At 36.3% G+C, this 12684-nt stretch overlaps 1 protein-coding gene across 25 annotated transcripts in view; it reads right to left on the bottom strand.

The window, feature by feature from the left end:
- The window catches only part of adgrl2a (adhesion G protein-coupled receptor L2a), a 78167-nt gene that overhangs the window by 55348 nt on the left and 10135 nt on the right, over positions 1-12684 (bottom strand). For 24 of the 25 annotated variants that reach the window (XR_001660212.1, XM_007542234.2, XM_016665694.1 and 21 more), the window contains exons 2-4: positions 12206-12315; positions 9133-9192; positions 446-460 (exon numbers count right to left, since the gene is read on the bottom strand). Coding sequence is in view for 24 of the 25 variants with exons in the window: in XM_007542234.2 (XP_007542296.1) it covers positions 446-460; positions 9133-9192; positions 12206-12315 (185 nt within the window). In the remaining variant the exon portion in view is untranslated. The remainder of the gene's footprint in view (positions 1-445; positions 461-9132; positions 9193-12205; positions 12316-12684) is intronic. The other variant, XM_007542274.2, reaches the window with a different exon arrangement.

The following is a 12684-nucleotide window of genomic DNA, read 5'->3' as shown; positions in this document are numbered from 1 at the left end:
TTGGAGGAAGAGTGAGAAGGGGGAGCTTGGAGAAAAGGGGGACAGTAGAATGCAATAGCTTGAAAAGAGGCCCAAGAAACACTGTTACCATAGCATGCTATGGGAAGGGGTTTGGAAGCCAGGCAATATGAGATTCTGCTGAGTAGCAAAAGCACACAGGGAGAATGAGAAGAGGATGTCCCTAAGGACTGCAGCCAATACACCCCCATTTACATCTTTTGGGCTGCATGTGTGCCATTTCTTTTATGGCCAGCCTCACTACTTCCCTTACAGCTCTTCTCTGGCCATTAACATTACAGCTGGAGAAAGGGGGGAAAAGGGCGGGGGGAATTCTGAAAGGAAACATCTGCAATGTGTTTGTAGAGGCCACCATGAGAAAATAGGTAATTTACAACCAGATGCCACAAAACAAGGAGCTAGGGTTTTGATCATGTCTGTTATTTACCTTTTTGCTCCACTTCTATTTTAAGCGTTGGACGAGAGAATGAAAGGGTTGCAAGGGGAAAAAAGAGATTAATATGAATTAACTGTCATTGCTATGATTACATATGCAGCAACATGTTATGAGACATGGAAATAGATGGGTACACCTATTAGAAGCAGGAAAGTTGTGAGAAAGATGGCACACAGCTGTCAAAGTCCTGTTGTAAAAAAGAGGTTAGACTCTCACAGACAAAAAATGGTCCGATCACAGTTGCTGCGTTTGTGAACAGTTTCAGATTGGTTTATTGTGGTGGATGGATTTTAACAAAACTAGATTCCACATATTAGTTTTGTGCTGTCCTTGATGACAACTCCCATTTCGCTTCTACATATAACATGATATATTTCAGTAAAACTACTCAACAGAAACGGTGTTGAACACAACAAAAGCCGTCTCTTTTTCAGCAAGAAAGAGGGCAAAAGCAAACTTCGTAATAATCATGGTTTGCACCAATGAATGAATGCGACAGATTTTCAAGGTAAGCTGTTGGAAGGCCAAACTGAAGTAGAACCGTACTTTGGTTCCTTTAATCCACCCACCACCACAAACCACAAAAAGTAGTTTTTTTTTAGTTTTTTTTTTTTTTTAATTCAGCTGTTTTTCTTGTACAAAGACGGGTGACAAATCAAAGTAAAAAATGAAAAATAAAAAATAAACAGAACAACTGACTGAAGCAACATAGCATATAGGCAGATGGATTAAGCAGTTAACAACCAATTATGCTTTATAACATGTATACAAATGGCAAGCCACATAGGTAGTCTCAAATTTGTTAAAGAGACGTGGGAAGGAAAATTTGTAAACTATTTTCAAATTTTGTTGCTAAAGTACCTTGCAGTGTTTTCATCTAATGTTTTTTGCATGTCTATGTGAGATGCACAAAACACAGAGCTTGATTTTTGAACTAAAAGGGAAAATATGTATGGATTTCAATATTAAAAGCCTGATCTACATTTTAAATTCCCCTCTTTAGTGTGATACCACTAAATAAAATACATCACTATTAATTGTCTTCTTAAGTCCAGAGTCTGCCTGTGTGTCTTTTAATTTTAGTGTTAATACAGCTGATCTATGAAGGCCTTAGAGGTTTGTTAGACAACAACAGTGAACAACTAAGGAACACACTGGACAAGTCAGGGATAAAATTATGAAGAAGTTAAAGTTAGGCTTAAAGCAATATGTCAAGCTTTAAACATACAATGAGATGGCCATATACCTAAATTGACAATTCGGTAAGGAGAGAATTAGTCAGAGAACATGAAGCCAATGGTAATTTTGGAGAAACTGCATAAGTCCACAAAGCTCAGGTGGAAGAATCTGTCGACGGGAAACTATTAGTCACTCTCGCCACAAATTTGGTCCTTGTGGAAGAGTGCCAAGAAGCAGGACATGATTGAAAAAAGCCATGAAAAGTCCAGTTATCAATTTGCATCAAACCATGAAGGGGACACAGCAAAAAGTGCTGTGGTCAGGTAAAACAAAAAATAAGATCCATCCAACTTCCAAAGTGCTCCATGAAGTGAACATCATCCCCCTTAACGTCCCTTCCCCAAGGTAAATGGTGTCGGCTGCATCATGAGGGAGAAAGCTTTTCTTCAGCAGGTACAGGGAAGCTGGCAAAATATATGAAAATGGATGGACACTGCAAAGTATTGACTTGGGGGACTAATACCAAACTCCTGTCTCGCTCATTTTCCTTTCGCTTCAGTTGTACGCTACCCTGTTGTACTGTTAAAGTTCAAGGGTTTTGAAAAATTTTGCAAATCCCCGTAATGCACAGACTGACTCGCTGTGAAGGTTTGTAGATCCTTCAGTAAAGATAATTCTCAGGCTGATCATTAGCAAATTATATCAATAAATATTGCTAGGCTGTGTAGGGGGCTGTCAAGTACAAAAGTAATGGAAGTATCATTACACTATGCAGTATGGAGACCACATCATCAAAACAAAAAAAAAAAAAGGAACAGAAATACTGCCCATTTCTCAATGGCAATTATAGTACATTCAAATAGATATTCAACACTAATAAACTGAAAGGGACAAACACTTTTGGTGCTAAAAGTAATCTCTTAAGTTTTGGGGTGTGGGAGAAAAAACATTTACTCACTATAATCTCTGAACCCTCGTTTCTATAGATATTGTGGACTAGAAACCAAATCTCTAAACTGTACAAAGGGTCGTCAAAACTGGCCAAAAAAAAAATAACTGGAAGCATATTCAGTCATATGGTTTATAACTTATTGTGTTCTTTTCTAATGTGTTTTTGTGGCTCGTAATTGGAATTTGCGTTGCTGTTAAGAAGCAATTTCCAATTTTTAGTCAGTGTGCAGAACACTAAAATAATACCATTCATAGACTCTTACTTGACATAATTACCATACCTAATTAGTTGTTAATGTTAATTTTGTTACTTTTTTTTAAATTAAGACTGTAAACACAATAAGAGTAAAACAAAACTGAGATGAAAGAGCTGTACAAAAATGTAAGAAAAATTACAAGGTTAATTTGACTATTTCTTTCCCAAATTATTTATTTCTTAATCCAAGGTTTTTAATGAATATATACCAAGATCAACAGTGTTTACTTTATTCATAAAAAGATAAGAGAATCTTTAATGAAAAAAAATACACAAGCTATCTAAATCAGATTAATGCTTCTTAGCACTACATCGTCTAATGAAATATGGTTTATTCAGACTTGTCCAGTCAATGCCTTGAGGGACTTAAGCTGTGCATTAGGTGCTTTATGACTTAAGACTTTATCAAGGCACTTGGGTTTTTCCTTTCATTTGCCACCCGTCTGTAATTACTTGACAAAAGTCTTTAATAATAAAACCATCTTTAACTACATAAAGAAGAGATGAGAAATCACATAAATTATTTGAACAAATCACATAAATACTGCATGCAAAACTAAAACTTACACCTATGACAAAGTTCACAATATACTGTAAATAATACCTGACTTTTTTTCTTTTTTTGCACTGATTTAAAAAATGATCAGTGAGGAAAATGAATGGAAATAGAGAAATAAGAAAAAACCCAGAAACCTTAGATAGCAGATGTGTTACGTGTTGGTAATATATGGCATAAACGTAGTAATATTTGAATAGAAGAGACTCAAAAACTATAAGTGATGAAAAGTACACGCTGTATAAAATGACTAAAAACAAAAATGCTTTTGGCAATGTTGAACATTAAGTCAGACAAAACATTTCCTGTTGTAGGTCAGCAAGGATTACTAAAGGATTGCCTTTTACTAAATACCAGAATAATGGGAAATTGTTCAAGAGTTTTTTTTTTTGTTTGTTTGTTTGTTTGTTTTTAACTTTCTTCAGATTCAGAGATTTAAATGCATAGAACTGATTTTAATAATTAATAACTAGAATAAAATATTTTGGGTCTCCTTCCATAGGCTCCTCACCATAGCTTACTGGAATTATAGTCCACTCCTGTACTGACTTGCAGGCCGCCTTGTTTGTTCACAGATTTTTAGCTTTGTACACATGTAACTGAAATCAGGGCTTTATGATGGCCTGTCCAAAGCACTGACTTTGTTCTTCGCAGAGAACTTTGAAAATAATTCGGCAGTATGATTAGGGTAATTGCCAATTTGGGAGACCAAGCATCAAAATTCTGGGTTATGTCTTGAGTCTTTGAGTCAATTTTTCCACCAGTCCTTCCTGTGGTTTGTTTGCTACAGCCTGATGTTACCAGTCCTGTTTTTCAGTTGAGTTGGTGTTATATGGCTTCCAAGTTTCTCTTTTTTTTTTTTCTCTAAATGCAATGATAGTTATTATTGCCAAGTAGATTTATTTTCATCAGACCACAAAGCATACCTTTAAAAATTATGGTATTTTTCTCTGTATGCATTTGAAGATTGTAATTTTGCTTTTTATATTGTTTTGTATGGTTTTCTTCACTTAGTGACCTTTTAGCCTCTGTCAGTACAGGACACATTTAAGTGTTGGTAATTATACTCGTCTACCCAGCTTCTGACTCTGTCTAATATTTTCACATGGTCTTTTGCTTTTTGTTCTGGGGTTGATACAAACATTAAAAAAAAAAAAAAAAAAATTAAAAAAAAGATTTTCATCTCCGGAACAAAAACCCATCTCCTCCTTGAAAGATATAATGGCTGAACATTTCCATGCTATTTACACCTGTGTGTTTTTTTGTATTTGTCATGAGGATAACGCTCATCTTGTGCTAAAACATTTTCATCCAACATGGGTGATGTTGCAAAATATAGTTTTAAACTATACTAATTATAATAAACTGAGCATATTTTCCCAACTCTGAAGGCAGCTCCCTATCCCAGAAAGATAATCCTCTTTCAAACTAAAAAGTGCTTAGGAACAGATAAAAACAACCCAACAGGGAAGGTAAAATTGTTGATCCTACTTCTTCAGATTCTGTGTATCTATGGAATGCTAAGGAAGTCGGATCCACTGACACAGCAACATAAAACACACAGAAACGTAAGGAAAGACAGAAAATAAATGAAATAAAGACTCAACATTTACTCTGTAACATGAGGAAGGTTATTCAAAACATATGTGTGAATATTTCCCAGATTAAACTGAAGCCTAGGTTAGACAACGAAGAGCTAAAGAAGGTTCGGTCTAAAATAACTTTTAGACTTGGAATGAGACGAAAGAGCTACATTTTGATATAAAACTGTGGAAGCGGAAAAAAAAAAAAAAAAAAAAAAACTACAGTGTACGTGTTATACATTATCCCTTTTTTTGCTAGAATAAATTATGATAAAATTAAAGGATTACTGTTTCAGTTATTGTAAAAAAAAATAAAATAAAATACACCTACCTGTCTTACAAGTAGGAAACTGTATAATAAGCAATGTCATTGGTGACAACAAAATGACTTGGAATAAATGAACAAATAATTTCAGTGTTGATGTGTTTCTGCTGTGGGCTATGAGATAAGATAAACCCAGATAATTAGTGGTTTATCTACATATGGCCAAAAAAGTAAAAATCACTTTTGCTAACAAGGTTTTATTGAAAACGTTGTTTTGGCCAACATCTGTTCTTCTGCCAGTACAGCCACTGAGTTGTAGTTTTTTAATGACTTTACCTCTTTACCTTCCGAAACTTTATATGCTGCAATGAATAGTAGCAACAGCTACAGGCATGTGGAACCTCGAGTTCTTCTTCATATGCATATTGCATAGAGTGGAACTGCTATTGTATTTACAATATATTGGGCCACTGACGATTAATCACTCTTGTTACTGGACCCTAAAAAATGCAAAAGGATTTTACTACACACAACCGAACACCAACAAACATAAAAAAATAAATAAATTAAAAAAAAAACAAGAGTACATTATATTTATGTCAATTGACCAAAAACAGTGAGAGGTAGTTAAGCAAGTTAATAGTTAGTTTCTACTCTGTTTGAAATTATAAGGTAGCTAAAGCATGTAGTCAAACACACCATCAGGAAAATTCACTGCTTACAATAACAGCTTTTGTTTTGATATTTGGTTGGTTTGTAGCCAACAATGTAAATTCCAATAATCAAAATCTAAATAATGATTTCAGAGAAGTATCTGTTTTTTTTTTCATATTTTTTTTGTGCTCGTCTATCAGCTGTTGGTTTTTGTTTTGTTTATTTGCTTAAAAGGGATCAACATGCACATAAATCAGTTTTACGCAATCAATATAATTTCTCCTTAGATTAGGAACATCGTTTTTCTCAAAACTTATGTCAGGAACGCTCGTGTCTGACCTAGGCTTCAGTCACAAAAGAGAATGGAACCTTGAGATGCATAAGGGTCCATAAATGAATGCACTCCATTCTGCAGAAGAAATTCAAGTGTGTTGTGCCCAACTAAGGGATCAAATATGGACAGGCGAGCAAGCAACGTAACAACAGTTGTCTGAAGCATCCACAGTTAAAAAATAGGAGTAAAATTAAAGACACATAGCTGGACAGAGAAACATGGCCGAGGAAAATCTGGAAAGAAAATAACACATGGAGGAAGATCTGATGAGGTTAATAAAATGTAAAAATAGAAAGAACAATCAGTGTGATCAGAAATCGGAGAGCGAGGAGAGTAAGTCAGATACCCAAGAAGTTCCTGCAGATTGCACAGGGGGAAGGGAAGACAGTCAGTTTCATACAGCAACAGAACAAACACAAAACACATCTCAAACCACATTAACCCAAAGACACTACAATGGTCCCAATGGATATTACATGCTATTTCTTTAGTATTCCAAATTGAAATGTCTTGACTTCTTATGATCACTTTCAAACATTGTTTGGTGTTGCATTTTGTTGTGATTTAACTTTAGTTACTCAAGTGATTAAATTAAATCAGAACATAATTTAAATCATACAAAAAAGAAAGAAAATTAGGAGAACTGGGAGACTAAACAAAAATATTCAACAGAGACAAACAGTCATGCTGTTAATCACTTGTGTCAATCACTGTCACATTTAGCTACTTATAGTCAAACATATTGATGATGATAGATGGTTGTGCTTTCTGACACAGCTCTACCACACTACAAGGTAGAGCATGGGTGCACATCAGTAAATTTGAGAATGTCAAAGTTAAGCTAGTTTTGTAATTCACTTCAAAAAGTGAAACTCCTGTATCAAACCCAGAGTGACTTATTTCAAATGTTTAGCTTGGTTAATTGATGATAATGGCATGTTGCCACAACGCAAAATAACAGTTTTGTAATATTACATAAGACCAACAAAAAGGCCAGCAGGCGATCGCTAACATCCTCCCCAAGGTGGGTAAACCACAAAAGGTCTCTGCTAAAGAAGATGGCTGTTTAGAGAGAGCTGCATTCAAGCCTATCATTGGCAAGATGAGAGGAAGGAAAACTGTTATAGAACAAGGTGCAGAGGTCCTTCAGACAATTGTGCAGCAAGACCCATTCATGAATTTGGGGGAGAATCAAAAGGTGTGGACTGCAGCTGTAGTCAGAGCATCAAGAGGCAATAAAAGAGGCACTTTATTGAGAAATCAAGGTCAGAAAGTCTGTAGGATGACCATTGAAGGGACATAATCCAAATTGCTTCAGAGTCTGCTATGTTTCCAACATAATATATATATATATATATATATATATATATATATATATATATATATATATATATATTTGTGGAGACAAATATATTGTAGTGTTGGTACACAGTTTAATGAAGTCAGTCTACTGGTAAAATTTTAGGGAACTTTCAACAAAAAGAGCACACGCTTCCCTCTGCTGACAACTGTCTAAATCTTTTTCAGCAGCACATTTGACCTGTGATCACTGCCATAGGCACCAATGCCTGGTTTAATGACCACTGCATCAGTGGGCTTGACTAACTGGCAAACTGGCTCAACTTAAATTCCATAAGGCATTCACCGAGTATTGTCAGCTAGAAAATGAGAGACATCAGATGCAACAATTCAGACAAGCTGGTGGTTGCTCTTAAAGACATTCTGGACCTCCTTAATACCTCAGCAATACCATAAGCTGATTACCACCAATCCGACCCACACTGATCTGGTAATTCATGTAAAGAAGCCCAAACCAAATATTGAGAGCATATTGTACAGCACATGGGCATACTTTTCAGATGGATGGCATTTCAGCTTTAAAAATCCTTCATTCTTGGTCTTATGTAAAATTCAAACTGTGTGAAAGATATAATTTTGTTTTTCATCAACACTTAGTCACACTTGAAAACCGTCCCTCTGTGTGTAACACTATAATAAATATATATTTTGTTAACAATTTTCTTAATTATGACATGCACCTGTAGAAGAGGCAAAAACACACTGCAGAGACGATTAATCATAAAAAACATCACAGCTTTTGTGTTGCCTTCTTCAAGCAATTACTGAATCCAGTTGAGCAGGTGACACTGCGCCAAGTGAAAGCAAAAATTTACATCCTCTGTTGGGAGAATGAAAAAAAAAACATTACTAATGGCCATTTGTGGCAAGGATCAAATTCTTACACTAAAAGGAAAAAAAAATGTGGAAATGTAGTCAACTTGCAAAGTCCACTTGCAAATGAGTAAAAATACAAATTTACTTGTGTGATTATATAAAGGCTTAAATAATAGGATGCTCAAATAAAATGTGATATGTTGGTGGGGAAGCAGATTTTGATGTGTAGTAGTTACTGGTCAAAATGAGGACACTGTCTTTGCTCCCCATGTAGATCAGCTTAATGAGGATTTAATACCCTCTCTTGCAAAACATCTTGTGTCCTAGCAAATCCAGGGGAGCCTAAGCCCTTGGACCACTGAAATGTTTTTAATCACAAATCTTGGTATTTGGCATTTGATCTTTTTCATCTGAAAACTAGAAAACTGTAGCGGGGGCTTTGCCATCCTGTCTGAAAGCTGCTGTAAGAGTTTGCTATGGTGAGGAAAAGTTAATCTTCCCCTGTGATTGCTTCTCTCTGCATTAGTCTGACTACAAACCGATGTGTCGAATATTGATTATATTTCACGGAAAGAGACAGAGGATTGGTAAGTGGAAAGCAACAAAACAAGGAAGTCTACCAAACAAATCAAAAGCTAGCATGGTTTACAGTGGGGCTTGGATGGGAAAGGCTGGACTGGACTCGGGTTTGTCTGCACTAGACTGGGAGAACACTAAAAACTTACCAGGGCAGTTGTGATAGGAAACATTCTGTGCTCTTGATCCTATTCTGGTTGGACATGGACCTTGAGAAGCAAAAAGATACGGCTACAGACGTGCATGATTGGAATTTCTGAGAATGACGTGAACGTGTATGCGTTTTACTAATCCACCTTATTCCTGCAAGGGGTACAGGTCATGTACCCTTTGCTCATACATATAAGGTTTAGGCCATTTGGTGTCTTTAAAGATGTGAAATGGGGTCATCTGCTGTTGGACGTTTCGTACTGACCATTCATCAATAGTTTCTTACACACTTTAACAACTAAGTATTTCAAAGTAAGAAATGTTGGTGGTCTTTTTATGTCTGCTGTGAGGGCAGATAGTTAAATGATTCGAATAAGTAAAATCTAGACAGGAGTGAGCATCTTTTCCATTCTATATGGATCAATTAGACTGAATAGATCACAGTGAAAGCAACTTTACAGATTATTATTGTCGATTAAATTAAATAACATGAGATTTAACCTGTAAGATTGAGGAAACTGGTTGCAGTTTTACTAATTATCTTTTTTTTATTGGTTTCCATTTTTGCACACTTGCTGTTGTCCCTGTTAAGATACGTTACTTGTTGCTGTTTGCCTTTAACTACACAAAACGTAACTTGTGCACCAATAATATGGTGTTTAACGTGCAACAAAAGTGAAATGGAGTCGTTTCTGTAATCAGGTGTTTTTACCAGCTACCAATAAACAAGGAATCAAGAAGAATGGTGCTGAAGAATCTACATTTAAAGCAACCAGACAAATTTCCTGATATCTGCTCATTTAAATAAAAAGTCCACAAAAGGAAATTGTCACATAATGTTGTGGTTGATTGCAACCTACAACAAGACAAGAAACATCAGTTCTTTTACCCTTGTGAGTGCGAGGATTGAGGCCAACTTAGAGGACTGTGGCAAATGATACAAGTTTTACGTGTGTGGGGTCAGTTGGACCCCATTTGTAGACACAAGGGTTAAACTGATTAACAGTACTGTAGATTGAAGAACTGAAAAAATCTTTACGTATAAGAAACATGTAATGCTATTTTAGGGTTCCGTAATATGTGTTAGCTCATCAGTATAACCTGCAGCTCCCATCCCCATTCTCAGCCTTAAATGATCATTGCAAAGTAGTGAAATATGGAATTAATGTGCTCTCAAGAGATTTAAGCTCATGGAAAGAATTAAATTACATCAGCAGCTGTTTGGTTGCAATATTGGTCAGCTCTTGCAAGAGAGGAACAAACAGCACTGTAACATTCTGACAATGACACAAGAAACCACATCTGGTGGCATGTGGCATTAAGGTACTAGTTGGGCTTTACTTCTGCTTAGAGAATAACACAGTGTTGCCTAACATCCTTCAACAAAAAAATGAAAAATGATCAGCTTTATTATTGTGCAAGCAGTGACGTGTATCAGGTTTTTCAATTGTTAGCTTTTTGTTTATTAGTAATAACGTACACAAAGCAGCTAAGTATGTTAAAACATGTAATCAAACAATTTCTTCTGGCAATCCTCCAAATCTTTGATAGATGAGGGGACTGGTATGTATAAAGTATACTATTTGATATTTAAAAAGTTGATGTTCCCACGTTTTCTTTTTTTGTTGTTTTTTTTTTATTACATGCTGGTACTGATGCCAAGCAAAGTGTCATGAGTTATAGGAATAAGGTGGATTAAACAGAACTTGAAAGAATTAAATGACCTAGAGTGAAAGTTTAATCAACACACTACAGCAATCCTGACTATTTCCTCAGAGTAAGAAAAGAAAAGAAAAGAAAAAAAAAACACAATCATAACAGTGGGTGTACATGAGTGCACCTTGAGGCTAATCCTTTTATTAAGGTCGGGGCTAAAACAGCAAGAGATGAGATCAATACTTCACCTAATGATAAAGGCAAGAGAAAAAAAAAAACAAAGGAAAAACACAAGCACCTTCATGTTGAATGTTTGTGCTACTAGATCCGTCTCTGTTCAATAGTTTTAACTTAAATGGCCATTATTGTGTATTCCACCTTTAATTATATGTCCTCAGAACCACAGAGAGGTTAACCTTTAAGTTGTAATGAGTTTTAGCATCTAGTTATGTTCATGAGTGCAATCTCATCCAGTATTAGGTTGAACAAGTTGGTCAGAAATAGAGATAATAATCAATGTAGGACAGATGTAATGAAGAGGAAGCACAGTCCAAAAAAAACATGAATTATTTATAATCAATGTTCTTTAATTTGCGTTAAAACTGAAACACATGTAAAGACATAAAGGTAGAAAATACTATAAAAATTCCAAAAGACTATCTTCCCATCTCTCTCTGCTCTAATTATGTCAGTTCTACCTGATGGCGATTCATCTAAATCTTTGTCATTAATCAGTTTGCAAAGGTTAAATGGGGGAATTTCTGCACAAATTGCAAATGAAGATGGCAGCCTAAAGGACAGAGGGGACTTTTAATACAAAGCATGAGCTAAAGATTGTTTGGGAGCTGAATGGCAATGAATATTTTAGCATCAGAGCAGCAGACAAAATGCTAACACCATCTCTTTAGATGAATTGTTGCCTTGTTGACTTATGAGAGGAGCTTTCTGTGCTGTTACATAATGAAACATCTGTTAACATATTTCAGCACCTGTTGTGTGACTGTATATTAAGCCATCAAGTCAAGTCGAGCTGTGCTTTCGCCTGATAGACTGCTCTACACAAGAAGGGAAGCTCCCGCTTGCTATCACAGAGAGGCAGCATGACTTCCTCTGCCCTCCCTCTAGTCTGCTACCTCATAACTGGGCTCGTGGAAACACTGTGAGCACATCAATAATGAGGGGGAGTGCAGAGGAGGACCAAAGGGTTTTACAGGTCATATTTCATGGAAAGTTCACTGCATGACACAGATTGAAGAAGAAACAGAGGAAGAGGGGTGCTGAAAGGTACTGTAGACAAAGAGAGGCAGAGCAGAAATGGGACGTGTATGGAACAACACAAAGAGAAGGCAGAGGGCAGAAAGGAAGAGAAGCCGAGAGGAGGGGGTTTTCAAATCGTGACAGAAGGGTCATACTTACTGTAGGGCACACACTCGTACTGGACCTCCAGATACTTGTAGGTCCCTGGACACGGGTCAGGGAAGACATCTGAACCTGTGATCACAACACACTGGGTCCGATTGTTGCATCTGGAAACATAAAAAAGGAAGAGAAAAAAAGAAGTGCATTGAGACAATGTGTCGTTGTGAATTAGCACAACCTATGAAAAAAGAAAATGAATTGAAAGAGCTCTCTACGATTATTGTAGCAGTTTATCAGCCTTGTAAGTGGGCTTATGGATGTCTCAAAAATGTTCTTCCCAACTTGATCAGAGCAAGTTCCTCCTAAGAGCAGCCTGTAAGACGCTAAAAGAAGTCTGCAGAAACCTTAAGATGTCATACTAGGATGTACAGCAGGCTCTTGCTACTGTTGATATTGCAGAGCATGCTGTAGCTGATGTACAGTCAATATCTTGTTGCAATTGGATAATCTTACTTGGATAGACGAGCTTTGTTCCC

Source organism: Poecilia formosa, unplaced genomic scaffold (genome assembly GCF_000485575.1).
Source record: "Poecilia formosa unplaced genomic scaffold, Poecilia_formosa-5.1.2 Scaffold10, whole genome shotgun sequence".
NCBI classification, from domain to species: Eukaryota; Metazoa; Chordata; class Actinopteri; order Cyprinodontiformes; family Poeciliidae; genus Poecilia; species Poecilia formosa.
The sequence above is the reverse complement of the archived record's forward strand: the minus strand, read 5'-3'. Positions and strand labels throughout refer to the sequence as shown.